Genomic DNA, 12,504 nt, shown 5'->3' with positions numbered 1-12,504 from the left:
GCAAAGATCCCCAGGTATCGGGCAGGGAGGGTTAGGGTGTGCAGGTGACCCTGTTTGAGACCATGGTAGAGGGAGACACCAGAGAGGGGAATGCAGGGGAGAGGGGAAGACTAGGGTTAGGCATTGGAGGGCAGGTGGAGGGAGGGCAGGACAAGAAGAGGAGTGCAGGGAAGAACAGGGGAGGGTAGGGGAGAGGAGGAGAGGAGATGTCAGGGAAAGGCATCTGAGAGCAAGGGAAGGGAGGACAGGACAGGGTAAAGGACAGGAGAGGGGGGACAAGAAGGAGGGCAGGGGAGGGCAGGGCGAGCAAGCAGGTGCCCAGCGAGTCCCCGTGAGGAATCTGTTGGAACAGGCCCAGACCACAGGTGGCTTGAGGATCCGGTTCCTGAGTGGAGAGGCAGGGTCACGGGGTTATCAGGCACTCACAGGGGGTCACCGGGTTATCAGACACTGGGAGGAGGCACGGGCCAAAGTGCAGATCAAACACCCGCTGTGTGGTTGCGACACCGCCATTTGTCCCCAGGGGCCAGGGGCAGCCGCAGTGCCGGGGGCCCTGACTCCGGGTCCGAGGTTGAGCAGGCAGTCCTCCCACACCACTCCCGCACCCTCACCCCTCCTGGCGGGGTGAGGGTGGAGGTCACCGACTGCAAGCAGCTGGGGACGACCTGGTGCGGTGTATGGTGAGTGACGAGTGACAGCAGGAGTCACAGAGGCCGCCTCTGTGCCCCACCCCCGCTGCCTCGGCGTCCCCTCAATTACTTCGGTATCCCCCTGACTACCTAAATGTCACCCCAAACTGCCTCGGTGCCCCCCAATTACCTCACTGCCCTCCCAGCTGCCTCCTTCTTCCCCCTCCTGACTGCCTTGGTGTCCCTCCCTGCCCATCTTGTCTCCCCCTCTTCCCCCAAAGTGCCTCGGTGTCCCACAATTACTGCGGTATCCTCCCTGACTGCCTCGGGATTCCTCTCGGCTGTCTCAGTGTCACCCAAACTGCCTTGGTGTCCCCCCCAGCTGCCTCGTTGCCCCCTCCCTCCCCCGGTCTGCCTCGGTGTTCCCCCTCCAGGCTGCCTTAGAGTCGCGTCCAGCCTGGCTGACATGGTGTCCTTCCGCCTTCATCGTGCCTCTCTGTGCGCCCCTCTCGCTACCTCTCGGCTGCTACCTGTCCCACCACTCGCGGGCCTCCCCAGTGGTCGCGCACCCATGGGGCATGAGATCCACTGAAGCCAGACCAGCTCAGCTGGGAACGCTGCTCTCCAGGGCAGGAAGACTGAGCCGGTCCTATCTGTCCGACCCCGATCGACCCCCAGGGTCGAGGACCACGGAAGGGGCAAAGCAGGGGCGGGCACGGGCGTCACCGGCTCAGGGCATAAGAATGCGGTGACCGTCTGTCGCAAGCAGTATGCACCGACTGTGTGCACAACTATGTCCTGACTGTGCTTGTCGTCACAGCGGCCACACCCCCGCGGGACCGGAGCCCGTGTCACGGGTGGAAGGGAGCCCCACCGGCCTGGTGTCAGCAGCCACAGGACCCATAGCTCATGTTGATGCTGTTTGTGAAGACTCTCTGAGGGCAGGGCACGGTGACAGGGGCCTCAGGTCAGTGACTGAGCAGGGTTGAACTGGGGGACCGGGGTGGGGGGATGTCACATGGAAGCGGGTCCGAGATCCAGGGGGTCATATGCGGGAGACAGCATGAATTCCAGGAATTAGGGGGTTACAGCAGGTGCGGGAATCCCTGTATTCAGGAGAAATCACATGGTGGGGATCCCTGGATCCTGGGACTCAGGGGAGGGTTACATGAGGGGGATCAGTAGGCCCAGAGCCCAGGGGGAATTACATGGGGGAGAATGGGGATCCTGGGAGGGGGTTGGTGGTCACATGGGTGGGAGTGGGGACCCCGGGTGTCCACCCCCATCCCTGCTGCTGAATGTGACACATCCACAGCCGATGTCCTGTGTCCTGCACTTTAGGTGGGAGACTGAGCACAGGGCTCTTTTCATCCATTTTATCAGAGTGTGTGTGGTGCTGGGGGACGACGAGTGGATGATACAACTTATAACATTCATCTCCTCTTCACAGATGGGAAACTGAGGCAGGACGGTGTGGAACGTGCGAGGACAACCTCACCCAGACCCATTCCTGCCTGGCCCACCCACCGGGGACTCTTCCTGTCTACTCCTATTCTTTGTCAGCCTGTTCTCTTGCCCTCACTGGGTCCTCTGTGTGCCTGTGCACCTCACCCCTTACAAAGGAGCCCCTGTCCTGCTACCTCAGTTCCCCCTTGCCCTGGGTATCAGAGAGTCAGGGATTCCATTTTCTCCCGGAGGCTCTGCGTGGTGTGCCCTGTCCCCACCCTGCCCCCCCCCGTCCCCTGCCCCACTCACCCCCCACCCACTAGAGGCCTCTCCCTTCCCACCGCAGCCCCCATGGGTGCTGCGGGTCAGAACCCTAGCTGCTGCAACGCGGACTGGATGGCGCTACTGTGCCCGCGGCTGTGGGATGTCCCGCTGCACCACCTATCCATCCCTGGTAAGGGCGGGCCCACACTCTCAGGGGTGGAGGGCGCAGCAGCTTCCCTGTGCCCCCCTCTACTTGCTTCCTCACGATGGGGAAGGTACAAAACCAGGCCATCACACGTGGGCATGGACACGTGGGGGCTTAGACAAAGCCACAGGCTTGGGTTCGGCTTCTGCATCCCCTCGGCTTTCGTGGGTGTGGGCACGTCGGGGCCCGAGCGATGTCCCACGCTTGAGTCTGACTTCTGTGTCCCCGTGGACTTCATCCTCTGCAGCCCTATCCCTGAGTGAGTGGAGCTTGAGTGGGTGGCTGGAAGCACCCGTCAAAGTCACTCAGACAAGCGGCCCTCGAGGCCAGAGATGGAAGTGAGACAAGTGTTTTCCTTCCCCACAACGGGAGGGACCCCCTCACCTGGCAATGAAACTTCTAGAAGGGTTGAGAGGAGGTGGGGGACTTGGGGGATGTTGGCGGACACGGGGAGCCCCGGGTAAGCATCGTGCTAGCCCATTTGTCAGAGACGTTGAGTGACCTGCATGGGGAGTCGTGGGGAAACAGGAAATGAGGGTGGACAGATGGTCCTCCAACAGTAGGTTGAGCCACAGATGGCTGAGCCCTCTCTGAGCTCTGTGGGGTCGGCTGAGCCCTCTCTGAGCTCTGTGGGGTCGTGAATGCTGGGGAAAGCTAAAAGTGACAAGCGTGTGTCTGCAGGGAGCCACGACACCATGACCTATTGCCTGAGCAGGAAGTCCCCCATCTCCCAGGCACAGTCCAGGCTGCTACATCTGTTGGGCCGGGTGGCGCCCTGCATCACGCGCCCTATGGTGCTGAAGTGGTCGGTTACACAGGTGAGATGGTCGTGGGAAACTCCTGGTAAACTTGTGGGGAAAGAGCGACATTAGTCATGGTAATGGGGGTGGGCGAGGAGGACACGGTGGGGGCAGCCTAGGCTGCACCAAAGGGTCTGAGCACTGTGTCTTGTCCCAGCTGTCCAGGCAGGTGTGGACACAGTGTGCTGTGAGCCTCTGGGGCGGGGTTAGGGGACCAGATGTACAGGGGTCGGGAGAGCGGGACTGTGAGCCCCAGGGCTGGGTTAGGGTCTGCGGGCTTAGGACACCAGGTGCTGTGTAGGGTTTGGGTTGATGCACCCCGGGAACGCACGGTGACTGGGCATCAGGGCGTCTGCTGCAGGCACTGGACATAACGCAACAGCTGGACGAGGGGGTGCGGTACCTGGATCTGCGGATAGCGCACATGACGGGAGGCTCCGAGAGGAACCTGCACTTCGTCCACATGATCTACACTACAGCGCTGGTGGAGGTGGGGAGCTGGGGGGTCACGGAAGGAGCGTGGGGGGGATGTACGGGGGAGGGGTGGGAGGGAAAAGGGTTGGGAGATGGGGAGGAGGACAGGGGGAAGAGCGGAAAGGGAGTATGGGTGAGGAGGGAATGGTGGGATGGGGGAAAGGGAGGCAGAGACTGAAGGACTAGGTGGAGCGGGATTCCTGTATGCCAGGCTCTGTGACATCCCCAGGACACCCTCACGGAGATCTCAGAGTGGCTGGAGTCGCACCCCCGTGAGGTCGTCATCCTGGCCTGCAGGAATTTCGAGGGGATGACGGACGAGCTGCACGAATACCTCGTGGGCTGCATCAAGAACATCTTTGGGGATATGCTGTGTCCGCGCGGGGTAAGGAGGGGTGTGGTCGTGTGGCTGCTTGGGGCCTAAACCCATCATGTTCATGGCTTCACACAGCCCCTTCCATGCAGGACATCCCCACGCTGCGGCAGCTGTGGGCGCGGGGCCAGCAGGTGATCGTGTCCTATGAGGATGAGGCCTCCGTGGGTCGCCACGTAGAGCTGTGGCCAGGAATCTCCTACTGGTGGGGAGACAAGGTGAAGTCGCAGGCACTGCTGCATTACCTGGAGACCATGAAGAGCTGCGGTCGCCCAGGTGCCAAGCGGTATAGAGGCCGGGGCGGGGTGGATGTCTGTGGGGATGTCACCTGTCAGTGTGGTGGAGATGCTGTGCGTGTGTGTGGGGAATGCCACCTATCAGTCAGGTGGGGGTGGGCGGGCACTGGTCACGTGGGACAGGGTGGGCTTCCCTAGGGAGGCCATCCTGTCAGTCTCACAGGCTGGCCTTGGACCCCCGTGTCACATGGCCCCTCCCTTTCAGGTGGCCTGTTCGTGGCGGGCATCAACCTCACAGAGAATGTGGAGTATGTACTCGCACACCCATCGGGGTCCCTGGAGAGGATGACACTGCCCAACCTCCCGTCTCTGAGCGCATGGGTGCGCGAGCAGCGACCAGGGCCTGGTTCCCACTGCACCAACATCATTGCAGGGGACTTCGTGGGCGCCGACACTTTCGTGAGTGATGTCATCAGACTCAACCTTAAGCTACTGTGGCCCTGACCACCCCCACACAGTGGCCCAAGGTGCAGGGCTCAGGACAAGGTCAGCGTCACAGATGTCAGGGTCCTGAAACACGTGAATGCTGTGTCCCGTCGTCCCCTGTGAAGGGCTGAGGCCCGAGTGAGCCAGCCTGCGCCACACCAGCAGGTGCAGGTTTCAAACTCCCAGTACCCGCAATGCCGCCTCATGGTTATTTCCGGTCACCAGGACATAGGCAGACCTAAGTTCCAGAGCGATCGATCCATGTCAGGCCCCAGAGTCCATGGAGGTCATGTGACCCACTACATAGCAGTCACTGGGTCATGGAGGTCATGTCATCATTCTGGGCCTGCATTACCCTTGGCTCAGCATCACTAATTAAAATCTTCTGAAGCCAACTGTGTCTGTGATGGTGTGTTTGTGCAGTGTCTTCAGTAGCCCAGGCTAGACTCTCATTGGGGAGATTCGGGGGACAGTCTTGGACTCCATCCCTCCTGCCTCAGTTACCAAAGGAACCACCACCCCACCTAGTTTGAATGGTTTGCAAGGTGAGCACTCTGCTGAGTCACAAACGCCCCAACCACTGAGCCACAAGCCCCCAAGTACTAAGCCACAAGCACCCTACCCACTGAGCCACAAGCACCCTACCCACTGAGTCACATCCTATGCTTGTTGGGAATTTCCACTATCTCCCTGCAGAGAAACCTGACACATGACTCGTGACCCTGTATCCTCAGTATTAGTGCATTTTTCAGGTCAGAGAGTTAAAAGGTGTCCCAAGAGGTTGGATCCCCCCCCCCCCAAGTCTTCAGGGATGCTACTGAGTCTGAAGCTGAGAGGATGGAACTGTGTCCCTGTCACATGATTCAGAGGCGCAACCAGGGTGTGGGGTGAAGTGACCTTACTTGTGTCTGTCCTCCCCTTAGGGACCCTCCACACCCACCGCCCCCAGTGACTTGGACCCTCCACAAAGCCCCAACACAGCCATGCTGAGAAGGGGGAGAATGCAAATCCTGCTTTAATGAGCTGCCAGCCATTCTGGGAGAAAGGAAGGGGAGGGACTATAGGTTGTCATCAGGGAACAGCCTGGGCCTGGGTGATGATGACAATGGTGACATGAGCAGCGGTGGTCTCCGGCAGCTCCTGCACCAGCTGAATGGTGGCCTCCTTGTATAGCCAGCTGTGGGGAGAGGGGTGGTCAGCATGGTGGTTATCAGTGTGCCCTACCACAATAGCTGGGGCACCATTCAGTCGGTGTTCCCCACCATGGCAGCTGGCAGCCTTACCTGACACCATGATGTACAGGAGCCCCTTCCTTCATGGTCCAGCCAGGCAGAACTGCTGCTCAAGGTAGACCTGGGATTTAAACGCTTAGTGGATCCCTGCTGGCCAGAGTCAAGTCTTCCCAGGGCTTCCACCACCAAGGAGGTGTATAGCCGGGGTCTCTGTACCGGAGGGGGCACTGGACACCACCAAAGCAAGTCTGTGGAGATCGACAAGCACCACCTGTCTCATGTTTGCCTCAATAATGACCAAGGCATGTTGGGAGTGGGGGTGACCCACCTGAGGAGGGGGGTTTCAGCCAGCGCCAATTGCAGCCTGGCCTCCTTGGTGGGGAGCGTTACAGTGGAAGACATGCAGGATGTCGGTGAATCTGTGGAAGACCTCCACGACCCAGGTGGCCCCCAGTTCCTTCTACAGAGAGGCGAGCATGAGCATACGGGGAATCAGGGGGCCCGGGCCTGTGGCCAAGCTCGGAGGAAGGGGTGGTGAGGCTCTGCAGGTCCTGTTCTCACAGCCGACCACCTGCTGTCAGAACCACCCTTAGCATGCTGCCACCTCACCTCGTGGGTGGAGAAGGGTCCATCAGAGGTGGGCTGTCCCGGGGCTGCACATCCTACACACAGAGGGGCACACACATGTATATGGAAGACTACACACGCATAGAGGGCAGCACAGCATGCGTATAGAGGCCTGCATAGGCAGGAACACTGTGTGCGTGCGTGCGCAGACTGAGACTGTGAGGGACCTGGACGGGGTGACACTTCCTGCTCCCTCCTACCACCCGACAGTGCTGGGCCTGCCCCGAGACCTACAGGGGGGTTGAGGGGGTGGTGTCTCCCCACAGCGGTGGGGCTCGTGTCCCCGGGACCCACCACACGGTCTGATCACGGCTCTGCTGCCTGACGGGCGACTCACTCGTCAGGTCCTGGAAGTTGCCCTTGCCTGCTGTCAGGGGCTGCTGTTGGGGGCCCGGGCCCGCACCACCACCGAAAAGGCAAGCAGCGCACGCGACGGGCTCCGTCATATGCCACTCTGAGAGAGGACAGCCGGCTTCCGTCGGGGGCCGCGGCTCACACAGACCCCGGGACGGCGGGAGGCAGGAGGGGGACCCCGAAACATCGCAGAGGCTGCAGCAGAAGCCACCAGTGCGAAAAAGCCTGATTACCCAGACCCCGCCCCATGCTCACCCAGGTCCCGCCCCACGCCACCCTCAAGCTCCGCCCCCTTCCTATTCACATCAGTTTCGCCTCCACTCCGCCTTTTCAGATAGCCCAGCCCAAGGAGCCTGTCTCCGTCAGGCCCGCAACATCTCCCTTCCGGCTTCAGTACGCACTTCCGCCCTAGTGCCCGCCTCTTCCGTTACCCCTCTCCACTGTCTTCACGCCCCTGCCAGGGGTTCTCGTTCCTTCCGACTTCCCCGCCCGGTCCTGCCCTCGCCCTTCAGGTGACCTGTGACGCGAGGCGTCCTTCCGGCCGGGCAATTGTCGTCAGGATGCAGGACGCACACGTGCTGGGAGGCGGCGAGCCGCAGCGACTCTGCGCTCAGCAGCTCCTCCTCCTCGGGCTCCACCCACCCCCTCCTGGCGCCCATCCCCAGTTGTGAGAGCAGCTCCTTTCCCGGCTCTCCTTCCCAGGTTCTTCCAGGTCCTGGATGTCGGCGCGGAGCTCCGAGCTGCTGGGCCGCGGCGTAGGAGCCGGAGGACCAGGAGGACGAGAAACGTGCATGGAGAACTTGCGGCGCTCGACGCGGGGCCGGGAGGGGAAGGGAAAGGCGAGCAGGGCGGGGACGACAGCGCCGCTCTGAGGGTTCCAGTCTGGCTCCGGGCTGGGAGGAGGGTAGAGGGCACCTGGCTCCGGCGGGGGAGGGATGACAGGAACATGCTGGAAGGTCGCAGGCAAGCGGGTCCCCACGGGAGCGAGTGGCTGGCACAGCTTCGGCTGGGCACCTCCTGGGGGGGGCGGGGCCTGGGCCGAAAGTCACATGGCTCCTTTCCGCTAGAGTTCGGGTCACCACGTGTAGTCAACTCACTACACTGGGATCATTACACCTGTCTCCTGCACACCCGGGGTCATTACACCTGTCACTCAAACACCTGAGGTCACCATCACCTGTGTCCTGCACACCCAGGGTCATCACACCTGTCACATGTACACCTGAGGTCACCATCACCCCCACCGCAGCTACAGCTTTGGTGAGTCTCCAGCACCTCTGAGCACACAGCTGCCCGGTGGCTGCTGGTGACAAGTGGGCACTTCCTGGTGACCTGAGGCCCCTGAACTAGAAACTTGAACCGCGGTCGGGATCATCCAGGCATCAGATGCTGTGCCTGAGACTCCACTGGAGCCAGAGGAAGGAGTCCCGGACTGTCTCCTGGTGGCCCACGTGGACGTTTCACGGACACCCAGGGGCTGTGACCTCACTCACTGGGCTTCAGCACAAGCATTTGTAGGACATGGGATGTGTGGCCTCAGCACCAGTTGCAGAGTTGTCCCATAGACACTAGTCACAGCTGAAGTGACACTGTGTGTGTGTGTGTATACAAGGGTCTCACGCTCAAAGCCACCTGCGTGGAGCTCAGTCATTCCCCACATGGGTTCCTGGTACGGAACTCGGGTGTGTGTTTAGCTGTGGAGACTGCCTGGGAGCTCAGCTGTGGCATCTCCAGTGTCACACACGAGCATCTGACTGTGTGTGTCTCAGTGTCACACATGAACATCTCACTGTGCACTTCCAAGTGTCACACATGAACCTCTGACTGTGCACTGCCCCATCTTACGTGTCTGCATGCAATCCACCAATGATACCTGACTACTCAACCCACTCGTGTCTGTGCACTGTATACGCTCTAATGTCTGACTATGCCAACCCCAGGCTGCTGCTGAGTGATGGAGCCGGGGTGAAATTTCTGAAATTCTTACAAATGTGACGTGGCCGCTCTCCCACGCGATGGCATGAGGCCATTTCCCACACCCGTCTGTACACAGGACAGGGTCAACATAGTCATGCAGAGCCCTGGCCGCAGGCTGGAAGGCACTGAGGTGACCTCACCCCACAGGCACATGGAGACCCTTGCTGACTGTGTGTTCCCAGGGGTGAGGGCCTGTGGAGTCCCTACCATCCCCATGAGTCCTCTGGTGGCCCTGGGGACGTGAGGGCCCAGATTAAGTCTGTGCTGAATAATACTTTGTGAATAAACTCCATCTGCAGAGACCGGCACGTGAACACCCGGGGCTACACAGATGGGCTGTGAGCTCAGGTTAGGAAACCGAAGGTGGGGAGGGTGCTCGCCCCAGCCCATCAGGAGGGAACACCTGCTCTCGTGGGGGCCCTGTCTCTGTCAGTCAGATTGAGGACACTACACGCTTGTGCAAACTCGGGTCAGGGAGGTGGGATAGTGGAGGGGATGACCCCCCACGGGGCAGAGCTTGGCTGCACGTTAATCGCGGTCTTGGGGGGGGGGGGTCTCCTGACCTAGGACGGGCCACACGCTGGACCTGAGACAGATGACACGAAGGCACCACAGGTTGTGATGTCGTGAGTGCCCCAGGCTGCTGAGGTGGTCAGGACCAAGCGGGTCAGGGACAGAACATACCGCCACAGTCCTGAGTCCTGCCCACGCGTGCACGCACTCACCCATCATCCCATGGATTCCAGGCCTGCTGCCTCCTTGGCCACCAGGCCACCTGCTTTTTACACACATGCTTCTCCCAGTCCGAGCGGGGATACACACAGCTCAGTGATGCGCACTGAGGGAGGGAGGAGAGGGGAGGGCACGCACCCGTAGCCACCTCTCATCAAAGAAGCTTCTCTCTGCAGCTAATGGAGACCAGTACAGAAAACCACACCCAACATACATTAACCTACAGCATAATTCCTGCACCCAAGGCTCAGAGAACACTGGGGATCAGGGGGTGCAAAAATTAAAAGCCAGAGGACCAGGAAGCCTGCTGTGAGACTGTTTTCTAGAAATGGCCATGCTACCTCTACAAAATGACTGCCCAAACAAAACGTGAATAACGACAACACCAATAGCCATGCTAAGATGGAAGGTCAATGTCATGGGATCTCAACCCTAGATAAAGAACTACAGGCAACTAATGACTGCCGAGAGAGGGATGAGTCCCCTAACTATCCAATACCAAGTAGTCAGCTTTGAAATACGTACACAAGCAACACTAAATGGACTCAAGATTATATTAATATGTTTATGTTTATACACATACATAATGATAATAATAAAAAGATGTCATCAATTTTAGAGTTGGGAGGTGGGTTGAGGGAGGAAGCAGAGGTGGACATAATGTAGTTATAGCTTTATTAACTTAAAAAAATAAGTTTTATACAATTCCAAGGTAAATAAGACACTCTGGTTCAGAATATATACTCAGAAAACATTGCCTGTTAGACGTCAAATTGAGGATAGTCAGGCAATTATTACCAAAAGTCTAAATTTTGAAATGATACATTTAAAAGGGAAGGTATTAATTTTTTGTTTGTTTGTTTGTTTGTTTGTTTGTTTTTGGTTTTTCGAGACAGGGTTTCGAGGCTGTCCTGGAACTAGCTCTTATAGACCAGGCTGGTCTTGAACTCACAGAGATCCGCCTGCCTCTGCCTCCCGAAGGCTGGGATTAAAGGCATGCGCCACCACTACCCGGCAGGAAGGTATTAATTTGATAAACTCACCAGTCCTTCATAAATGAAATAGTTCAAGCTTGGATGGTTTAGAAAAAATGTATCTCAAAAAAGTTCACTTGTACTTATTTTTGAAACTTCTGTTTACTCATTCACTTGTTCATTTATTTAGATGCATATACTAGGCAAATGCTAGTTTCATTCTCAGTACTAATTTGTAAATTAATACATTCGATAAGTTTTTAAGGAAATATAATACATTGATACTGTCAGAAATAAATACATAATCTTAAATTATTTTAGGCAAATGCTATGCTTTATAAATAATTGTATTTTATTTTAGAGAAAAAAATTACCAAACTCTACCTTCTAAGTAAAACTTTCTGACGGTGAATGGAGCTCTCTATTGAGGTTTAGTAGTCTTAAGTGTTTTTCAAGTGTTTAGCCTATGCAAAAAAAAAAAAAAAAAGGTAGGATTCTTTTTTCCTTTTTTTTTTTTTTTTTTAAAGATGGTCTTTTAAAATTTTTTGTATTAGTTCAGGGGATTCTTGAAATAGGAATGAAACAAATATCTTCAAATTTGAAACATTTGCAGTCAATGCAGATGTTTCATTTGAGGCAAATGTTTTAGAGTGTGTGAAGATGCCACACAAAATGTCTACGTGTGTAAAAGCTGTACTTGACATGAAATATGGCAAACTAGTTCCAACACTTGAGTTGTATTAAATATGAAAAAGTGACTACTAAATGACTGGATTTTTATTTATTTAATTATTTAGTTTTGTAATTCTCTTGGTCTCGAAGATTTTATCTGATGTGATTTAGAAGTGATGAAGGCTGGGGCTGGAGAGATGTCTCAGGGGTTAAGAGTGCTGCCTGTTGTTCCTGAGTTCTATTCCCGGCAACCACATGGTAGTGGCTCACAACCATTTGTAATGAAGTATGGTGCCCTCTTCCGGCCTACAGGGGTATATGCAGGCACTATATGTAATAAAGGTAGAGCACTATATGTAATAAAGAAATCTTAAAAAAATGTTATTGATGAGTTTTTGTTTTTAAAGTAATGAAGGCTATTGGGATTTAGATTTCTTAGCTTCCTTACAAGTCTTGAGGAAGAACATGAAAGGTTACAACTTTTCAGCTTCTTTGTTCTTCTCTACCATCACTTTATTCTCCCCTCTGCCCTCTTTTTTTTTATCTGCAGTTAAATGGAGATGGATTAAAAACAAAATTGGAGTCCAGCACTGTGCCATTTACCTGTTATTCTTGTTATGTGAGAGGCGGGGTCAGATGGATCTTGAGTTGGAGGCCAGCTTGGGAAACAGCCTTTTCAAACCACAAAAAGGTGAATAAACTTTTATCAGTGTGTAGTCATACTGGAGGGAATTAAAGCAATGTAAATATAACCATTTTCTGTGTTTTTTGCATATATGTACGTGAAGATAATCATGTATGTCTATGCATGTGCATGAGGGTACTAGAGATCACTGCCATTCTTCCTTGATCACGCTCCAGCTTACGAGATAGGGTCTTACTGAAACTGACACTCAGTGACTGCCTTGATGGCTAGAGAGCTCTTGGAAATGGTCAGTATCTCTGCAAACCCATTGTAGGTTTGCAAGTCCCAGCACACAATTTGTGTGGGTACTGGGGATCCAAATTCAGGCCATTGCCCTT

General features: G+C 55.9%; 2 protein-coding genes across 4 annotated transcripts; one reads left to right on the top strand and one right to left on the bottom strand.

The window, feature by feature from the left end:
* The first annotated feature begins 206 nt into the window (after positions 1–206).
* On the top strand, positions 207–5,368 carry Plcxd1 (phosphatidylinositol specific phospholipase C X domain containing 1). 3 transcript variants are annotated; one of them, XM_027424747.2, is made up of 8 exons: positions 207–680; positions 1,450–1,596; positions 2,080–2,529; positions 3,226–3,362; positions 3,706–3,834; positions 4,048–4,203; positions 4,284–4,477; positions 4,693–5,368. In XM_027424747.2, exons 3-8 carry the CDS (start codon positions 2,427–2,429, stop codon positions 4,892–4,894), a joined length of 921 nt encoding a protein of 306 aa, XP_027280548.1. In that variant the 5' UTR covers positions 207–680; positions 1,450–1,596; positions 2,080–2,426; the 3' UTR covers positions 4,895–5,368. The 3 variants fall into 3 exon arrangements, with proteins under 3 accessions (XP_027280548.1, XP_027280547.1, XP_035303746.1); XM_027424746.2 differs by having other exon boundaries at positions 4,284–4,467; positions 4,693–5,357; XM_035447855.1 differs by lacking the exon at positions 207–680 and having other exon boundaries at positions 769–1,596; positions 4,284–4,467; positions 4,693–5,357.
* Positions 5,369–5,903: 535 nt separating this feature from the next.
* Positions 5,904–7,631, bottom strand: LOC100773017. Its single transcript, XM_035447856.1, has 4 exons — positions 7,558–7,631; positions 7,110–7,321; positions 6,197–6,393; positions 5,904–6,090 (listed from the first exon to the last, which is right to left on the bottom strand). Exons 2-4 carry the CDS (start codon positions 7,216–7,218, stop codon positions 5,929–5,931), a joined length of 468 nt encoding a protein of 155 aa, XP_035303747.1. The 5' UTR covers positions 7,219–7,321; positions 7,558–7,631; the 3' UTR covers positions 5,904–5,928.
* Between the last annotated feature and the right edge of the window lie 4,873 nt (positions 7,632–12,504).

The sequence above is a fragment of the Cricetulus griseus genome, chromosome 7 (genome assembly GCF_003668045.3).
Source record: "Cricetulus griseus strain 17A/GY chromosome 7, alternate assembly CriGri-PICRH-1.0, whole genome shotgun sequence".
NCBI classification, from domain to species: domain Eukaryota; kingdom Metazoa; phylum Chordata; class Mammalia; order Rodentia; family Cricetidae; genus Cricetulus; species Cricetulus griseus.
Note: the sequence above shows the minus strand (reverse complement) of the source record. Positions and strands in the feature narration are given on the sequence as shown.